This window comes from Mya arenaria, chromosome 3, assembly GCF_026914265.1.
Source record: "Mya arenaria isolate MELC-2E11 chromosome 3, ASM2691426v1".
Taxonomy (NCBI): domain Eukaryota; kingdom Metazoa; phylum Mollusca; class Bivalvia; order Myida; family Myidae; genus Mya; species Mya arenaria.
The window spans coordinates 13,985,921-14,004,892 of NC_069124.1; the positions used below are offsets into that span (position 1 = coordinate 13,985,921).

Below are 18,972 nucleotides of genomic sequence, written 5' to 3' on the forward strand. Positions count from 1 at the left end.
TTCTGCATTTTAAAGTTGATGAGTGCTGATTGCTCGTCTTAATTGCCCCATCTAAAAAACATTTATCCTGGTTTTATTTTTGCAAATTGCCTGTTAATGGCCATATTTCTGGAAGGCATTGTTTCCTCATGGTGACTTAGATCGATGTATTTAATAAAGGGGAAAGATTGATCTTATATTGTTTTTTATTAGCTCTACTGGCCAAAGGCCAGAAGAGCTTATGCGATGGTAATGTGTACGTAGTATGTGCATCCGTGCGTCCGTGCGGTCGTGCGTCTGTAAACAATTGCTTGTAAACACGATACAGTCTTCAGTTTTGATTATATCTCGATGAAACTTGTACAGTATCTAGATATCCATTAGAGCTTGGTTCCTTTCGAAAACCAGCCAGATCCGCCCATGCATGCCTAGATTATGGGCCATGAAAGTTTTAAAGAAATGCTTTCTATTTTTAGCCAGGTCTGCATGAGCGAATTCTATTTTTAGCCAAGTTTACATGTATATGTTAATTCAAGTCTAGAGTTAAGGGAGACAATTTGCAAGTCTAGGATTTTGAGAGACAATTTGCTTTTTGCTTCTGCAGTTGATTTTGTGAATTACTCTGCCTTGTTCTTGTTGAAAGCCCAAAGGCCATTTTTTAGCTTTAAGTTCTGTAGTTTGCGCATTCATCTTAACAAAATTGGTTGTGAATGTTTAAGTTATGCACCTGGTGTCATTACTGGCCACACCCAGGGTTCACAGGTTTGGTAAACATAAATCTGGAAAGGTTTGAAAATCTATTTGTGTGTTCGTGCATCCATCTCAGCACAATTGATTGTGAATGTTTGTTCAAATTGATCAATGTTGTCCTAGGATGCCCTTGACTTTGACCAACTTTTTTTAACTTTTAAAACTACAGGAAATTTTACTATGAGTACAGTTTTGAAAGCATTTTTTTTGTCAGATGACTTTTACTTGGCACATATTAAAATAGTTCATGCAACTAATCTGCTTACAATACTTTCTGGGCTCAGATGTTGAACGTGCTACGTTTTCAGGTAACCCAAACACAAAACATAAAGTATATGTCTGTTGCCTTTTACCCATACATGCATGCTCTGGATTGATATGACCACAAAAGCCATGCCAGTAGAGCATAGGCCCTTTTGGGCCTCTTGTTCCATAAAAGGTCTGATAATAAATTAATCACTCCACCATTTTGGGAATAGTGCCAGGGCCCATTTGGATAATTGGTAATTTTGACTAATTTTGGCTAGAAATAAACAATAATACTTTTTTTTTTAAATAGACAGAAAAAACAAAATATTGTTATAAAGTTTGTTTTAAGAATTCACCTATTATTTCATAACAAAAACAGATTGGGAATCCATTTACAAAAAGATAAATTCAAAACAAAATTAGGGATTTTATTTTCACCTTTTGGAGGAATGTATCTGTTATAGCATTCGGGTGGGGCTGTGTTTTGGCCCCAAATCTATCTGCATAAACCCACAGACATTCATTTTCACCTTCCTGGGTAAACTTGTGCACTTTAAGATAGAGATCCTTGTACACTTTAGTCAACCATAAAATCTTAAGAACTATTGAAAAATTGCATGTCATTAATATCTTCCTGATCCATGAAATGAAATTGCAGTTATTTGTTTTGAATAATTGATAGAATTTTGTGCTGGTCATACAAATTCATGTAGTCGCTCAATATCATCAGCATCAGATAGTACAGAAGGCTGTATAGTATACAATTGATATATATTCCACAAACATACAATATAATCATTTAATATTTTACTTACAATTCCCTTTTTATGTCACCTCAGACAAGACCACCTGTCCACCATGGCAGACAAATTGAAATCATGTGGTCCATGGTTGTCACACTTTCATTTTCAATCAGTTTGATGTAGAGTCTTCAAACTTGGTACACAACTGTTATCAGGTAATTTGATGACGCCTTATGATTTTGGGGTCAGTAGTATATATATGTGTATTTCAATGGTCAATGTCATCGTGTCTGAAAGTCAACACTTCTGTCATGGTCTGTAGATGATCCCTATTAATTTTGGGGTCAGTATTGTATAAATATGTATGTCAAAGGTCAAGGTCATGGTGTTGTCAGACTACACATCTGATTCTCAGAATTCTATAAAAAAAATTCAGTTGGTTAATGGCGAGTTTGCTCCCAACATCATAGAGATGTAGTTTCAAGACATGTACACATATTCATTCAATATTTACAATTACCTTCCTCTATTTCCAGTTGGTTGGCGGGGAGTTTGACATTGAGGCAAACTTTGTCATTCAGGATCCCAGCAACATCGTACAGATGCTCAAGGTCGTGGAACACTGCCCTGCAACACTCCAGGTATGGTTTGAATATGTCACATGACAGTTACTGCACCCACTACCTGAGTTAAGTTTTGTACCATATTGCTGCTGAACATGCAATAAATAGCGATGGTATATTGGAATATTGTTTTCCCATATGCTATTTATTTGCATGGTTAGAGCTTTCCTTCATGGTTAGGCGACTGTAAATTAATTGCTAGATTTTCATCCTCGCCCACCCCCTCTTTTTTCTGCCACCCTTTAACTTAAATGGCGTTAATTCATACCAGCTAGTGTCATTCACTGTAGACATTCAGTGTAAAAAAGGTGAATTGTTACGATGGTGTTCTTGGTTCATCTAGAAAAACATGTATAATTATGGTCCCTTATACAATATGAAATACAGTACACTCAACGAGTTAGACCCACTTTCCTCGTTATGTGACTTCAATATCAGTATGGGATGGACTAACTACCGCAAAGGCTAATAATCAGCGAACGTTTTTATAGACATTTCGCTTTCAAATACCTTTTCGCTATTTAATCGTCTCAAAATATGTCGGTCATCCGGACCGTCATTTTCGAAAGATCTGCCGGACCCGTACAAAATTTGCCGGACATGTCCGGCGGACCGGAACATTTCGGGAAGACTGTTGTTGTGCTCACTGTGTAAGAACTTTAAGGGTTATAACCAAAGACACCGCTATTACTTTGAAACTTGGCTTACAATCACACTGTGACAATATGCACAAGTGAACAGCAAGTCTTGTACGCACAACTGCGGCTAAAACATTTATTCAGTTATGCCCCATGGTCAACATTGAAAACAAACAAACATTGTTGCAGGCCACACGTCTTTGAAAGCAGTACTTGTCTTAAACTGTATTTGATAGTTGTATTTCATGGTCTATGTATCAAATTGAAAAAGGGGTAAAATTGAAGCTTTTTATTTGTTGCAAGATTTAACAAAAGACAACCTCCTCACTAACAGTCTTTGTCTAGAATCAGTAAATCTCATTGCATTGCCCCCATGGTCAGTCGGGTAAATTGATGAGATTGTCTACGGTCTCGGATGTGATATCCCATAACCAAACGTGTGTACCAGTTGACTGATGTGGGAGAACATGGGATTTAGTCTCATCTGAGACAGGCATTGATTAGCCCATAGGGGAACTATCTGTGACCAATGCACTTGCTGTTGACACTTGTATATTCCTTTGTAACATGAGCCAAATTCTGAGATCAGGCAGTCTGTTAAGTTCATAGGAAATTGTTTAAAACGAAATGATTAACAGGAACATTTCCTATGTTAAGGATAATGGTTGTATGGCACTCTGATATGTGTGGGGAAGCGGGAAGACTACTTTCATCATTTAAAGGACCCCCCCTCCAAAAAAAACCCCTTCCATTTCTGAGGGCTATATTTCATTTTCCATTATAAATTCCTTTTTCTGTGTTGAACAGGCCATAAATTATTTTTTGTTTTTGGAATTCACTGATAGACATTGTTTTTTCGAAGACAACATAACATTTAAATAAAAAGAATATATACATACGATGTATATATACAATGAACATGCATTCTGTTTTTACATACAATACAAAATGTCGAGTAAAAGGGAAAATAGGTCTACATGATATAATGTAAAAATAGGTCATGTCTCGCTGTTCTGGTTTCAAGGGAGTGTTAAATTACAGAAACAGACAGCATTCTCTTTAATAATCTATCAAAAGACAATGTGTTTTATTCCACAAATACATTTCTCAGACAATATAGCTCCTCGGAGGACCGTTTCCTGTGAATTATTGCTGGGTTTTCAGGGGAATTGTTTTAATAGTTCTGTAATTATTATGTTCTATTATTGTATGAATATAACACTGGTGATCATTAAAATATCCAGCTTTGTAATTGTATTATATGTTCCTTTATGGTCGTTTCTCTTATTTTCCCTAAGTTTTTAGTTTGTCTTTTTTTTGGAGAAGAAAAGTCGAGGAATTGTGATAGCCATTATAGTGTCATGGAGCCTTGGCTTCATTGGGCCAAAACATTTACCATGGCCATAACTAAAAAAGCATTTGAGATATTCATATGGAACTTAGAACATACCAGTGATAATATGTGTGTGTAAGAATGCCAATAATTCTGGCTTTTATAATAGTAGAGTTATGCCTCTTTATTGACAAAAAAGCATTGGCATCTTGTTAAAGACTTGGCAGATACAATGTTAATGATTTGATTTTTAAAAGGGGTCTTGTAATACAATTAGGCCAAAATGAGTAAATGGTTTGGTTTGGGTTACATCCTTTTAAAATACAGGCTGGGTAGGCTTTCTTTTTTATTAGCTCACCTGAGCCATAGGCTGAGGTTGAGCTATTAGGATCGATGAATGTCCGTCGTCGGTCGTCTGTCTTCCGTCGTACATCCACACTTAGTTTGTTAACACTCTAGTGGTCACACTTTTGCCTCAATTGTCACGAAACTTAGTCAGGATGTTTGTCCCAGTAATTACTCGGACAAGTTAGAAGACAAGAATATGGGTCATCTGGGATGAAAAACTAGATCACATGACCCAAAAATAGAGGCCACTTTTTCAGTCCAAATATCCTAGAAATTTGTCAGAAAGGTTGTTTCGATGATTTCTAGCTCAAGTTCCAATATGGGTCATCTGGGATCAAAAACTAGGTCACAGAGCCCAAAAATGGAAAAACCTAGAACTTAATATTCTAGAGGTACCTTTTTAAGCCCAAATATCCTGGAAATATGTCAGGAAGGTTGATTCGCTGATTTCTAGCCCAAATTGAAACATAGGTCATCTGGGGTCAAAAACTAGGTCATAGAGCCCAAATATGGAATAATCTTGTTCACACTCTTGAGGTAACATTTTCAGCCCAAATATCCTGGAAATTTGTCAGAAAATTTGTTTCAGAGATTTCTAGCTCGAGTTGAATATGGGTTATCTGAGGTCAAAAACTAGGTCACAGAGCCCGAATATAGAAAACCGTGTTAACACTCTAGAGGTAACATTTTCAGCCCAAATATCCTGGAAATTTGTCAGAAAGATTGTTTCGATTATTTCTAGCTCGGGTTCGAATATGGGTCATCTAGGGTCAAAAACTAGGTCACAGAGCCCAAATATGGAAAAACCTTGCTAACACTCTAGAGGTAACATTTTCAGCCCAAATATCCTGGAAATTTGTCAGAAAGGTTGTTTTGATGATTTCTAGCTCAGGTTCGAATATGGGTCATCTGGGTTCAAAAACTAGGTCACAGGTCCCAAATATGGACTAACCTTGTTAATTTTCTTGTGGTAGCATTTCCAGCCCAAATATCCTGGAAATTTGTCAGAATGGTTGTTTTGATGATTTCTAGCTCAAGTTCGATTATGGGTCATCTGGGGTCAAAAACTTTGTCACAAGTTTATTCAGGTGAGCGATATAGGGCCATCTTGGCCCTCTTGTTTTTATTTTTCGTTACGTTATTGTCATCATTTGGTAATGGTATTAAAGTAACCAGTACATCAGTATTTATCAGTATATAGCTTTTTTTCTACCCTGGTACAAATTATAATACATACACAATATTGTTTTATTTTATTTTTACCTACAAACTATAAAAAGGGGCGGAGTCTGTGCATATTTTGTGGGTATGGTTGTGTAACCAAAATTTGTTTTTTGAAAGGCCTTCTCAGTACACTTAATTGTACAAATGTATTTTAGTTTTTGGGTCATATTTGTGTACTGAACATAATGTGTTGTATCTTTGTTCAGTGACATGTCAAAATTAAAAATGATTCAATCCACTTCTCTTGTCTTTAAAGGCAATGGTAAACTATATGGATGCCATTAGGGCTTCTAAAAGTTTAAAACCTCAATCAGTTCGGGCGTGCATCGAACCAGCACCCACTTCCCCTAAAAAAAAAAAAACACAGAAAAGTTGGGACACTAATTATTTGGACACACATAATTATTTTCAAAATTAATTTATTTTGCATAAATTATTTTCGGACACCCAAAGGTGTGCGAAAGGCCATGATTTGAAGGTTCTCAGATGGCGATTATTGATTAATATTTTTCTGATCGTATGGAATTTTTTAACCAGCTTAGACCCAAACCTGGTAACACAGAAGTTGGTACACCAGCCTAGAGTAAAATGGGATCATACGGTTTACGACTGACCGATTTAAATACAATAAAAGATGAATGTTTTGGATCAAAAATAGAGTATATGAACAAATTTCACAACAATTTTTTAATCATTTTCTGTCTGGTTTGGTCAAATTGGTACAGACTGCCAAATTGTCAATTTTTAGAAGCCCTGGTTGTCCTAATCTACTTCCTTTGCCTTTGACGGCAATTGTAATCTACATGGTTGCCATGCAGTTCAGCAAATGTGTGCTTATTCTGGCATTGTAATTTTAACTAACATGGAAGTTTCCCCCATAATGGATATCTCCGTAATTGGAACAAGCTCTCCAGACAGGACAATCTGTTTTAACTCAATTCTGGTATTTCGGAATATGTACTTGATGTCAGGAACATCATCTTTAAAGATGCAAATTCCATCTGAAACTTGACATTGAATCTGGAATTTATTTTTACGATAAAAAAAGAATAGGTCTCTCAGTGAGTCTTAAATGTTTTATTAATTTTTTTGGAACAAGAATTGTTATCATGCAACAGACAGGAAATTAATTCATTTTCTCTTGATAATGATATTGATGGATTTGTAAAGTCTTGTTAAGCATTACATGTATTGTGGTATTGTATTTGTTTTGATTATTAGATTTTACAAAATCATTTGTGTGCATTTTAGTACAATGTACTATCGATGAAATTCAAGGTCAATTGCACTTAAATATCCTTGAATACATCTCATTCCAGTAGTGATGCACAACACCAGACTGTCACTTCATGCTTTTAACATCCACTGCATCCTCGTTCCAACTGGAATTCTGCATGGTTAAAAGGACATTTTTGCACGTTCTATTATTGTTTTTAAGGCTGAAATCTAGTCTAAAAGAGTATTTTAATGGCATGCTGTAGAAAAGGTGTTGTTAACAGCAGGTGTGTATGCAGACATCAGGAAACTTACAAAAAAGTGTCAGTAACATTTGGTCTGACAGCCTCTGCCATTCTGAATAACACTTTAACAGTACCTTTTTTGACAATCCCGCACTGACTCTTAATCAAAATTATGATTGGTCGATTTTGTGGCAATGTGTATTTCTCCGATTGCACCGGTACTGGTTCCTTAATAATAACATAACATTGTTCCAAAAGAATTGGAGTTTGAAACATTTAAAACTTGCCAATGCTATGGCAAATGTTAAGATAATTTTTTCAGCATATCAAAATCATCAGCAATATACAGTGGTAATTCATTAATGTACTGCCCGTGCAGAAGTTACCAAGACATTCCTGAGAATTTCCTGGGAATTTCCTGAGAAAAAATCCTGAGAAAATCCCAGGAAATTCCTGGTTTCCTGGGACCCAGGCACGGTATTGGAACAGGAATTTTCCAGGAACTCCAGGATTAAAATTTCTTCAAAAAAATCCTGGGTCCAGGATTTTCTCAGGAATTACCCCGGATCTCAGGAAATTCCTGAGAATTTCTGGAGACCAGGAACTTCCTGAGAATTTCTTGGGACCAGGAAATTCCTGAGAATTTCTTGGGACCAGGAAATTCCTGGGAAATTCTTGAGGACCAGGAATTTCTTTTGAGAGGATAGTTTTTTCTTGTCCAAGAAAAACACAGGACCATATTTTATCCATAGTTTTATTAAAAGTAAACCACAACTTTAATTTCATTCCACTTCTTATTGATTTACTATTTACAAACAAAAGATTTCAATTTTGTTATTCGCTGGGTAAGTTCCTTTGGCATATGATATCAAGGCATAAGCCAGTCCCAATTTTGATGACACTTGTGACACTTGTGTTCACACCGAACCTTTTGTGCACCACATCTGAAAAAAGTATGAAAATTTGTATATTTAATAATTTCTTTAAATAGGCCACATCAGGTTAAAGCGATTTGGTCAAAGGTCATTGTTAGATTCTACGTTAAATTTCATGTGAGTTATATCCAATTCAATTTATGCAGATAAATAAAAGGTAATGACTTAAAACAAAGGTTTAAACTAAATAATTATTTACATAAAAAGGGTTCCTATTGAGAATTCGATATTAACAATATGCTCAAACTTTGGTAGTGATAAACTGCATTTTACATGCACAAACTTTCCATTTGAAATTGCCTTAAAGTGTTGCCCTAATATGCTTATTGCCATGATTTATAGCTAATTACATCAGGAATGTAATTGTAATTATATAATTAATAGTTTTACTTTATGCTTCACATTCATATTTATAAAAATAAAATGAAGTTTAAAAACTAATAACTAATTTAAATAACTGATAATTCATCAATCTACCATGTGGTTGAGCATTGATGTTGTTTAGCTTTCCAACCTTCCCATCAAATCTTGTTTGGTCACAGGATCCTCATCTTTTTACCACAGACACAACATTGGCCATCTATAGTATCAAAATAATAAGATAATGCATATACATGCACACCCACATGATCATCAATGATAAATTAATGATTGCTAAATTGTAAAATTGTAAAACTAATATAAAGAAGAGAATATAATTTAAATGCAGCTTATACTTTCATGTAATAGCACTTGTGCATATATTCATATAATTACACACAATGTTTAACAGTCATGTCTGCACCAAAACATCCCAACATTGTGTTAATGGAGGTAAAAGAAAGCATTACACAGAATGTTTAAATGATGTCAGATAAAGAATTGCAAAAACATTTACTTAATCACTAACCATATTGTATTTATGTTCTTTTTCCTGTGTAATAGTATAAAAGCTACATGTTGAAACTGTTCTTACCTTTTAAATGATAAGGAAAAAGGTTTATCCATCCAAAATATGAAAAGCTTCAGAAACCACCATGTTTACTTTCTTCTCCATATATTTGAATTTCCTACACAAATGAATGTTAACCTGATGATGATTGGCTCAGATAAATCTCTGCCGGAAGCTTTCTGCCTGACCTTTCAATGGGCTGATAAGCCCAGGATGTGAAACACCTGAACTCATGAAGAGTGAAAAAATTCTTGAACACCAGCAATAATAAACCTTTCAGCAGTATACTTTCTGTTCATTTAAATATAGATGTTAATTGCCATAAATGTATGATAGAACAAAATATATGATGATGATCATGATTGTTTTTAGGAATAAGACAATAAAAGACAGTTACATGTATTATATTTATATAAATGATAGTTTGAAATGATTTTGACAATATTCTTAATTAGTTATTAGTTATATATTAATATTAATTGTATTCATTAGAATGAAGATTAAGTTATTTAAAAAATAATGAACAAAACCTTTTGAATAATGCGTGCTATTGCAGGATAAACAGGAATTTAACTTTTGAATGTTTCTTAGCTACCAGGATAAACAAGGAATTTTGTTTTGTTGCTGAATTTTTGAGAATTTAACTAAATTCCTGACTTTCAGGATAGTTTGAATGTAAAATTCCTGGTGTTGACTGATCAATTCCTGGTTATCTTATTTGCTAAAAGAAAAGTCCTGGAGTATCTTGGAATTGTCCTGGTCCTTGTCTCTGGGTAACTAAAAAATCCTGGTGTGCCTGGAATGCCAGGATACTGGCTCCAGGAATCATGAGATTCTCAGGAAATTCCCAGGATTTTGGGAAGACCAGGATAAATTTCTGCACGGGTGCAAAGGGCAGTAAAAGGTTGCATGATATTTGATAATTGCAGTACACATTCAGCCACCACACTCTTCCGAATATGACATTGGGAAAGTGAACAAATAGTTAATTGACAATATCATGGAAGCTTTCTCTTAAAAATAGTCAATTATTCTCACATTTAAGCAGTGTTAAATATCTCACAAAAAATTACATTCTGTAAAATCATTTATACGTGGTCATGAAATTTTGTGGTTTTTAGAAAGAGTAACCAACTCAAACCACGAAAATAGATGTCCCACAAATATAAATGATTTCGGGTATTCATTATTCCAATACATCTGAATGTGAAAACAATTTCAATTTTAGTCGGACAGAGTCAAAATTGATCTATCAGGGCCCCATTTAAATAAAGATCGTGAGGCTTAAGATAGTATCTTTTTAGGCGTTAACTGCGTTTCAACAAAAACATCGTAAGGACATTAATTGCATTGATTCTGCTCGTAACTTTATAGTTGAACCCTAGCAGTCTTAAGCAGCGTAAGGTTTACAACTAAGATATCTTATTGAAATGGGGCCCAGGACCGTCAGAACGACGGTTTTCACAATGTCTGGTTTTTGGAAATCAATTGACCTGATTCTTCACATAGTTTTACTCTTTCTTTTGTTGTTTTCCAGGCTGAAATCTGGAGCGTGGTTATGGCAATGCTGAAGAAGAGTCGTCGTAATCTTCAGGCTTGTACGGAAGTCAGGCTGATTTCCCGAGTTATGGCCATGATCCTGGATGCGGAGGATATTGTTGCTGGTATGCATTTTTATTAAAGATACAAATGTTTTTAAGCATGCAGCTTGATAATGAAATATTTGTCATGAGAACCTTTTGTACAATTTTAGTGATAAATGAAGACCCTTTTCATGGTTACAAATAAATACTGAGTTTGAGAAAATTGCGAAAGTATGTCTCTTCTCCATGCTAGTATGAAGGGGGAGAGATGTCTCTTCTCCATGCTATTCAGGAGAAGGGAGTATGTTTTTTTTTTATTGCCAAAGCATTGAACCCCCAGTCTATGCTCACTGGCTCAAATGCATGGTCACAGTTCAAGTTAAAAAGTTTGAGTCATAAATTTTGGGTCTGGTCTGTATATTCTAAACCCATAGAAGGATGTTTACGAAACTTGGGTGAAATGTTTGCCACTTAAGGAGATTTTTAGAACCTGCATTCCTGCATTCCAGGCACGCCAGCTAAAGGGCTAAGTTCATGTTGAAAGTTTTGATTAACAGATTGTTTTATCTGCTGCGAATCTCTAATTCCTTTTTATTTAAAAAAAATCAAGCATTTAGTTAAAAGTATGCTTACCAGTTTTGTTGCAAATTGAATGCTTTGTAAACCATTTGCTACAATATTCTTCTACATGAGGAGTCAAGAAAATAATCTGTATGACTTGTTCATTTTTTATTACAAGATCTACTGGTTGACATGTTGGGGGCGTTAGCAGCGTACAGTATTACAGTGCAGGAGCTGAGACAGCTGTTTCGTTACCTGAAGGCTGCAGACGGACAATGGGTACAGCATATTGCATAACTTTGCTTAGAGATGGAAACAGACAATGATTTGTGGCCTTAAGTAAAAGAAATATTTAAACTTGTCAGTTAAAAAAGTTTACATAAATATAGATATAAGCATAAACGTTCTACACATCACTATGGCAGTTCACACAAGTGTAGTGAAGCGCATGTTTCTGGCTAAAACAGTTTTCAACAGCTTTATGACTGAGAAAATACGACATGTGTTGGAATTTGCATGTGCACTATAGTGTTCATGTGTGAATTTAAACCTAGCAATATTGGCCCAAACCAAAAATTATGATAATATTTCACTAATCTGCATTAGTCAGTAATCAAATTCGTTACCATGGTGTCTTATACATGCATGCAAACATTTCAGCCACGCCACTCGGTAAAGCTGATCTCGGTGTTGAAGCAGATGCCACAGAGACAGGGCCCTGACGAGTTCTTCAGCTTCCCAGGAAAAAAGGGATCTGTAAGTATTCACTTGGTCTCGCACTGTGTATGGGGAACACCCATATCAGATTTACTTGAAAAAGCCTTGTTTTAAAGGAGAGAAGGCTTACCATATTAAATGCTCTCTTGACAAAAACTAGACTGATAATTATTAAATCAGACTTAACAAATTGTTAAATTGTGATGACAGTCCTGTAGAATGCAACATGCTATCTGAACTTGCAAAGGGATTTGGCCACAGGTTTCCCAACTTGAGTTACAGCCCTATCCCAATTGTTTATTGATTAAGAGAAATGTATCATAGCTTCATGGTTCTCATATACACCTTCTCAAATAATCATTAAGAGAAGAGTTTTTCAATTATCTTAACAGTTTCATATTCAATCCATTATGAACAATTACTCTGACTCCACGCTTGAATGCTTATAAATACCACAATGTTATGAAACCACATAGTCAATTTAAATCATATGATACAAAAAAAACATACACACACTATTCATGTCATATTAATGGCGCTATGACTTGACTTAAAAAGTTACAATAAAACTATTGTAAGTTCTTACATTGTACATGGAGGTTCTTTGATTGAGTGATGTTCACTGTTGTTGTGTCATTAGCTGTATAAGTTGTTCATAATCAATTATTCTATCGTGATGTTGGTAAAAACTCTAGGCAATAAAGTCATGGAAATTTGTTAGACTTGTTATTGAAGAGTGCTATTGAATCAACGTGAAATGAAAACCCCATAAGCTTCCCTGTATGATGGTGAGGCTGAGTGGTTAGCATGTCGGACTCTGGATTGATACTCTCAGAGCTTTGCCAGTGATAAGTACTGGCTGTCATGTAGGATTGGTAAATGGTCCATGATCCAATCCATATAGCTGATCACGAAGACTATATAAAGACATATATATTTTTGTTTCTGTGAAAGGCACTTCATGGTAAGCATGCTCTCATCTATAGCAAGTCGTGTACATGAATGTTATAAATATTGTCCATCAGTACAATATAAAATCAATCTTATTTTTGCCCTGATTCAAGACATGGCTATGCCAGTCTGGCTTGTGGAAAGTTTCTTCAGAGCTTATGTCATATTTCTTTCTGACTACAGATATAAAACAAAGGTATGAAATATGTGGAAAGAGATTATATAAGTTGCTATAAAGCTTGTTTACTGATCCACAACATCATATGATGCTGAAATGTGTTTGTGCATTGTATGTACCATGTTATGATATTGTTATAATTAAATAGATATATATAAGTTCCCTATTTTTTCCCATCTGCACAGTGTATGCACCTGCCACCTATCAAGACGTGGCCATACCAATCTGGCTGGACATTCTCTTGTTGGCTCCGTCTAGATCCAGTCACAGGGGTAACTGTGGAACAGGAACGACCACACCTCTTCTGGTAGGCTAGCAGGATAGTTGTTGACATCGCTACATGTTTTATTGATTATACTTACTCTGTGTACCTTTGATTTGAAAATGAAGGCAGTTTCAAGTTTGTATCTATTGTAAATCAGATGTAAGGCCATTTTTGAGTAGAAACCAGGGTTTTTATCTTTTATGAAATGACCCTGGCAGGACTGAACCTAAGTCAGACTGGTTCACTTTAGGATATTTCGTCCAGCTTTATTCTGTAGAGCCCACCGCATTTTTAAGTATACCATATACATATGTCTTATTTTCCAGTTTCCAAACCAACAAGGGGGTGGGGTACTCAGCCAACTTTCTGGGTAACGCTCTTGTCATCACCTCTATGAAAATCAAGGGCAAGGGATTTCAGCACTGCGCTAAATACGAATTCCAGCCTAGAAAGGTGAGTCAAGGGTCGCAGTGATGGCGGTAACAACTTGTTTGTTTGAATGGATTCCAGATTTTTAAATTAATTCAGTTGGACACCTAGTAGGAGCAATTTACTGTAGAACATTAACGTCTATTGGCATTGAAACAAAATCCCCATTTTCCAGAACTGGAAAGTTTAATCTTTAAAAACAGTTGAGAAATTGCATTTCAGAAATAAAAAAAATACAAGACTTGACTTGAATCAAAATCACTTTTTTAATGGCAAAACCTCCAGCTTTCATTGAAATTACATAATTGATTTCATAAACGTCAGAGAGGCTTATTCATGACATATTGGTTTATAAAATCTAGAACATGATGTTCCAAGTAACTTTATTTGATCAGAAAACAGTTTATGATAGCCTTTTGTAGGCATTATTAATTTTTTGACTGATAAAAGAATTGGAACCTTTGGCTATAACTCCAGTCATCAAAGGAAGACTTTTGGACAACACTAATATTTGGCATTTAAATCTTTCTTGCTTCTTTCTCCTGTATAAGAGTTATAGTTTGATCAAGTTAATCAGTAAAGTGCTTACAGGCTCATTGTTGTTTGGCATCGTCCGCTTCATCAATGTCCTCAGCGTCACACTTTTATTTCCATTCTCTAAATTTTGCATTTGTGATCCAATGTTTACCAGACTTTGTCACTTTGTTTATTGGCATAATATCTCAGTTGTGTTAGGTCAACAGCCAGATAACACTATTAAACGCTAGTTAATAAATGGCAAATTCTCATTTCTGAATGTGGGCGCTCCCATCAGGAGACATTCAATCATGGAAGTGTAGTTTTTAATTTTGTGTGTAATGTAAAGAAATTAAGTGTAACAATCGTAAAGCAACATCCGAAAAAGGGTTCTCTTCATCTTAAAGATGCACTCTTACTCCCTAATAAGATTTACCACAATTTATTTAATTGTTTCAATTTACCAAAAACAATGAATAAAATATCAAAAACCATTGTTCTTATGAAGGATACCGAGTTCAATTTGAAAAAAGGTGCATAAAACATGGTATTTCTACCTTGTGAGGTGAAAATAGATCACAGTAAACTTTAAGCACTCACCAATCATTTAATATTTTTGCATTTTCAGCTATTAAATACATGATTACAATCTTGTTATCAGTTATTAATATTTTCCATAAATGCATCATTTAGTAAGTAGTTAAAGGTTTAACACTCAAAACTTAAAAAAGAGTGTCACTTTAAATATGTTAAAATATGACAGAAATAATTTTGCATTGTAACGTTATTGAAAGAGAATGGTTTAAGGCTTTGATTTACGAGTTTCTGTTTTTACAAAAGGATCTTTCAAGTACTGTTTGATTTTTGTTCACGAATAATAATGCTATAATTCCAGTGGTATATGGTGACGATAGTGTTTGTATACAATCGCTGGAGTAAATCTGAAGTGCGATGTTACGTTGACGGTCAACTGGCCTCGGGAACTGACATGTCGTGGCTCGTCAGTACGCCTGATGTAAGTGTTCACTAGTTAATTATCGAAATATAAACTAACCTGCCCATTCTATCACTGTAAGAGACAACCTGAAATGTGCTATAGTAGACAGTTGGCATCATGGATCAATTTGTCCTTGCTTGTCAATTGTTTGGCATGTTTTGTTTTACTATTTTACAAAATTGGTGTAAAAAAGTAAAAATACTCATTATGACAGCTATTAATGTCTGATGTTTTGTTGAAAAAAGTAAGGTCATGAAACCAATGTGGACTTGTTAATTTATCTTGAAGTGCTAGATTATAAAAATAATTTGGGTTGTCTATTTTTAGCTCGACTATTCGAAGAATAGGTGGGCTATACTACTCGCGTCGGGGTCGGCGTCCGGTTAAAGTTTTAGGGCAAGTTGGGATTTTCACTTATAAGTCCAATACCCTATATTCAATTGACTTAATACTTCACACAGTTGTTCAGGGCCATCACATGATGAGGTTAGATAACTCCATATCATTCTTTACACAGATTATGGCCCCTGATTGACTATGGAACTTAGGTTAAAGTTTTAGGGCAAGTTGGAATATTTATTTATAACTTCTATATCCTTTGTTCAATTGACTTAATACTTCACACAGTTGTTCAGGACCATCACACAATGAGGTTACATAACTCCATATTATCCTAAATACAAGTTATGGCCCCTGATTTACTTAGGTTAAAGTTTTAGGGCAAGTTGGGATTTTCACTTAAAACTCCAATACCATTAATTCAATTGACTTAATACTTCACACAGATATTCAGAGCCATCACATAATGAGGTTAGATAACTCCATATTATCTTTTATACAAATTACGGCCCCTGATTGACTATGGAACTTAGGTTAAAGTTTTAGGGCAGGTTGGGATATTGTTTAATAACTTCTTTACCCTTCATTTAATTGACTTAATACTTCACACAATTGTTCAGGACCATCACCCAATACAAGTTAGGGCCACTGATTGACTTGGGTTAAAGTTTTAAGCAAGTAAAAGTTAAGGGCAAATTGGGATTTTAATAAAAAGAATTCTATACCGTTCATTAAATGCACTTAATAAAATTCAAAATTATTTACGACCATCTTACAACAAGAAACGTAACTCCGTTTTAAGTCTAAATACAAATTATGGCCCTTGAATATATATATATATATATATTTTTTTTTTAATTTCCTTTGAAAGGCATATTTGTATATTCTTAACCACATTTTCATAATGGAAAATCAAGTCATTTGAATGACTTGCGTCATTGTTTGGGCGGGCTGGTGGGAGGGCAGCATCAAAGTCACCTTATGTATCAAATAATTTTAGTTAGGTTTGACATAAAGAAACCAAACTTGGTATTATTACATCGTTATTGTATTCTAAGTCAAAGTGGCGTAGTCGAGGGTGCTGTCTTACGACGGCTCTTGTTGTGTTAGTGTAATGACTTTTGTTTTTCCTGAAAGTTATAGATAATTAAAGTAAAGGATATACTTGTAAGACAGTGCAAATATATCATATACTGTTCTCCTATTTGTGTAAGCCAAGAAATTGAAGTTTCCTGGGAATGGATATTTTGTCTCAACACTAGTAGTGATATTAACATTGCTGGTATTTTTTATCTCTGTTATTAAATGTGCCAACAGACTACATTAAGAAAATATCGCCTGATCTAATTGCTCCCTTAGTTACTATTTTCAGGTTTATTGATATTGTATGAGGAACATGAGAATTCTAAAGTTAACGTGGCTTTTAATGTCTGTTATTATCCTTTAACATAATTTGTAATCTGAATTGTCAGGAACATTGTTTCTCTTATGAAACTGTTATACAGACATCTAGGGTTCATTTTATGTACTTTCAAACGTTTTTATTTCATTTGAAAATTTTTCATATGGATTAAGAGTCTTATTAGCAGCAACATTTATGATACAATTGTATATATACCAGATGTGCCATTTCTGAATCTATTTGTATGGCAATATTTTACTCAAACAACTTTGATCTTTAGAATGTATTTAATGTAAAAAATAGAGTATTTTATAAATACATTACTTAATAATTTGTATTTCAATATTCATTGCAATGTTACAAGATACCAAATATGGTATGTTTATGGTAGTAAGGCCCTCTCACCTCTGCAACTTACCTTATGTTTTAATCCAACAAATTACCCTGTGCATTTCAGTTGCTTGATTAGTGCTTCAATGGTGGTGATGTTGACCACATGTACTGTTGTCAGTTGTCCATTCTGTAACAAGTTAACCTGTTCATTTCAGTCATTTGACATGTGTTATAACGGTGGCAGCTCAAGCGAGGATGTGGCCCTGTGTGCTGTGGACAGTTGTTGACTCGTTAACAATTATTTCTGTTTATTTCAGTCATTTGGTTGGTGTTATTACGGTGGCAGCTCAAGCGAGGATGTGGCCCTGTGTGCTGTGGACAGTTGTTGACTCCTTTACAATTATTTCTTTTCATTTCAGCCATTTGGTTGGTGTTATTACGGTGGCAGCTCAGGCGAGGATGTGGCCCTGTGTGCTGTGGACAGTTGTTGACTCGTTAACAATTATTTCTGTTTATTTCAGTCATTTGGTTAGTGTTTTAACAGTGGCAGTTTAGCTGGGGATGTCCTATGGTCAGTTGTCAACTCTAAAACAATTATTTCTGTTCATTTCAGCCATTTGACAAGTGTTATATTGGGGGCAGTTCAGACGGGGATGTTGACCACATGTTCTGTGGTCAGTTGTCTACCCTGTACATGTTTAGCGAGGCCCTTTCCCCTCAACAGATAGCCGCCATGCATGAGCTAGGACCCAGTTATAAGGTATGGGAGTAGTGTTCTTCTGCTGTTTATTCCTCAAAAATTGGAACCGTCATCAAAATTAGTCTTTGGGATGAACAAGTCAAAATTCTCATACTATTGCATGCCATCAAATTTTTTAACAAGCCCTGCTATATAAAATTCAGAATTCAAGCAAGCCCGGAAGACATTTTACCAATACAGGGCTTGCAGCTTGTGGGCTTGTGTTAATTCCGACCACTGATATATGTTTTGGGAGAAAAAAAACACCATGGCTACAAATATGGTTTATGTGTAAGTTGGACTACATTTAAGCATACATGAATTGTAGGAAGCACCTCGAAATGAATTTAAATGAATCCCTCATACTGAAACAGATCGCTGGCAATTCTTCAGAAGCAATTTTCAGCTGTTAAATACACTGAAGATAAAGACATAACTGCAAATGCCTGTGCAGAATAAAAAAATGATATTAAGGAAATTTCACACTCTATTATTGGAGATATATTTAATACCTGTAGATTCATTTATTTCAGAGCCAGTTCAGATTTCCAAATGAAAGCAATATCAGGCTATCAGAAACAGCACAAAGGGTGAGACATTAATTATTTCTCGCAATATTTGAGAAAAGAATTTATTTTCTCACTTATTTGTCTAAAAGTGTTCTTTATTGCGCACGAAAGATTTTCTTGATGAAATTGTGAAGTTTACGACTGAGACATTGTACTCGTAACATAGATACAAATGTGTCA

General features: G+C 35.0%; 1 protein-coding gene across 6 annotated transcripts in view; it reads left to right on the plus strand.

The window, feature by feature from the left end:
* The window catches only part of LOC128227282 (neurobeachin-like), a 144,108-nt gene that overhangs the window by 9,354 nt on the left and 115,782 nt on the right, over positions 1-18,972 (plus strand). For all 6 annotated transcript variants that reach the window (XM_052937666.1, XM_052937669.1, XM_052937668.1 and 3 more), the window contains exons 2-10: positions 2,258-2,362; positions 10,751-10,877; positions 11,536-11,636; positions 12,018-12,113; positions 13,389-13,510; positions 13,795-13,921; positions 15,309-15,428; positions 18,098-18,244; positions 18,757-18,813. In XM_052937666.1, the coding sequence (XP_052793626.1) occupies positions 2,258-2,362; positions 10,751-10,877; positions 11,536-11,636; positions 12,018-12,113; positions 13,389-13,510; positions 13,795-13,921; positions 15,309-15,428; positions 18,098-18,244; positions 18,757-18,813 (1,002 nt within the window). The remainder of the gene's footprint in view (positions 1-2,257; positions 2,363-10,750; positions 10,878-11,535; positions 11,637-12,017; positions 12,114-13,388; positions 13,511-13,794; positions 13,922-15,308; positions 15,429-18,097; positions 18,245-18,756; positions 18,814-18,972) is intronic.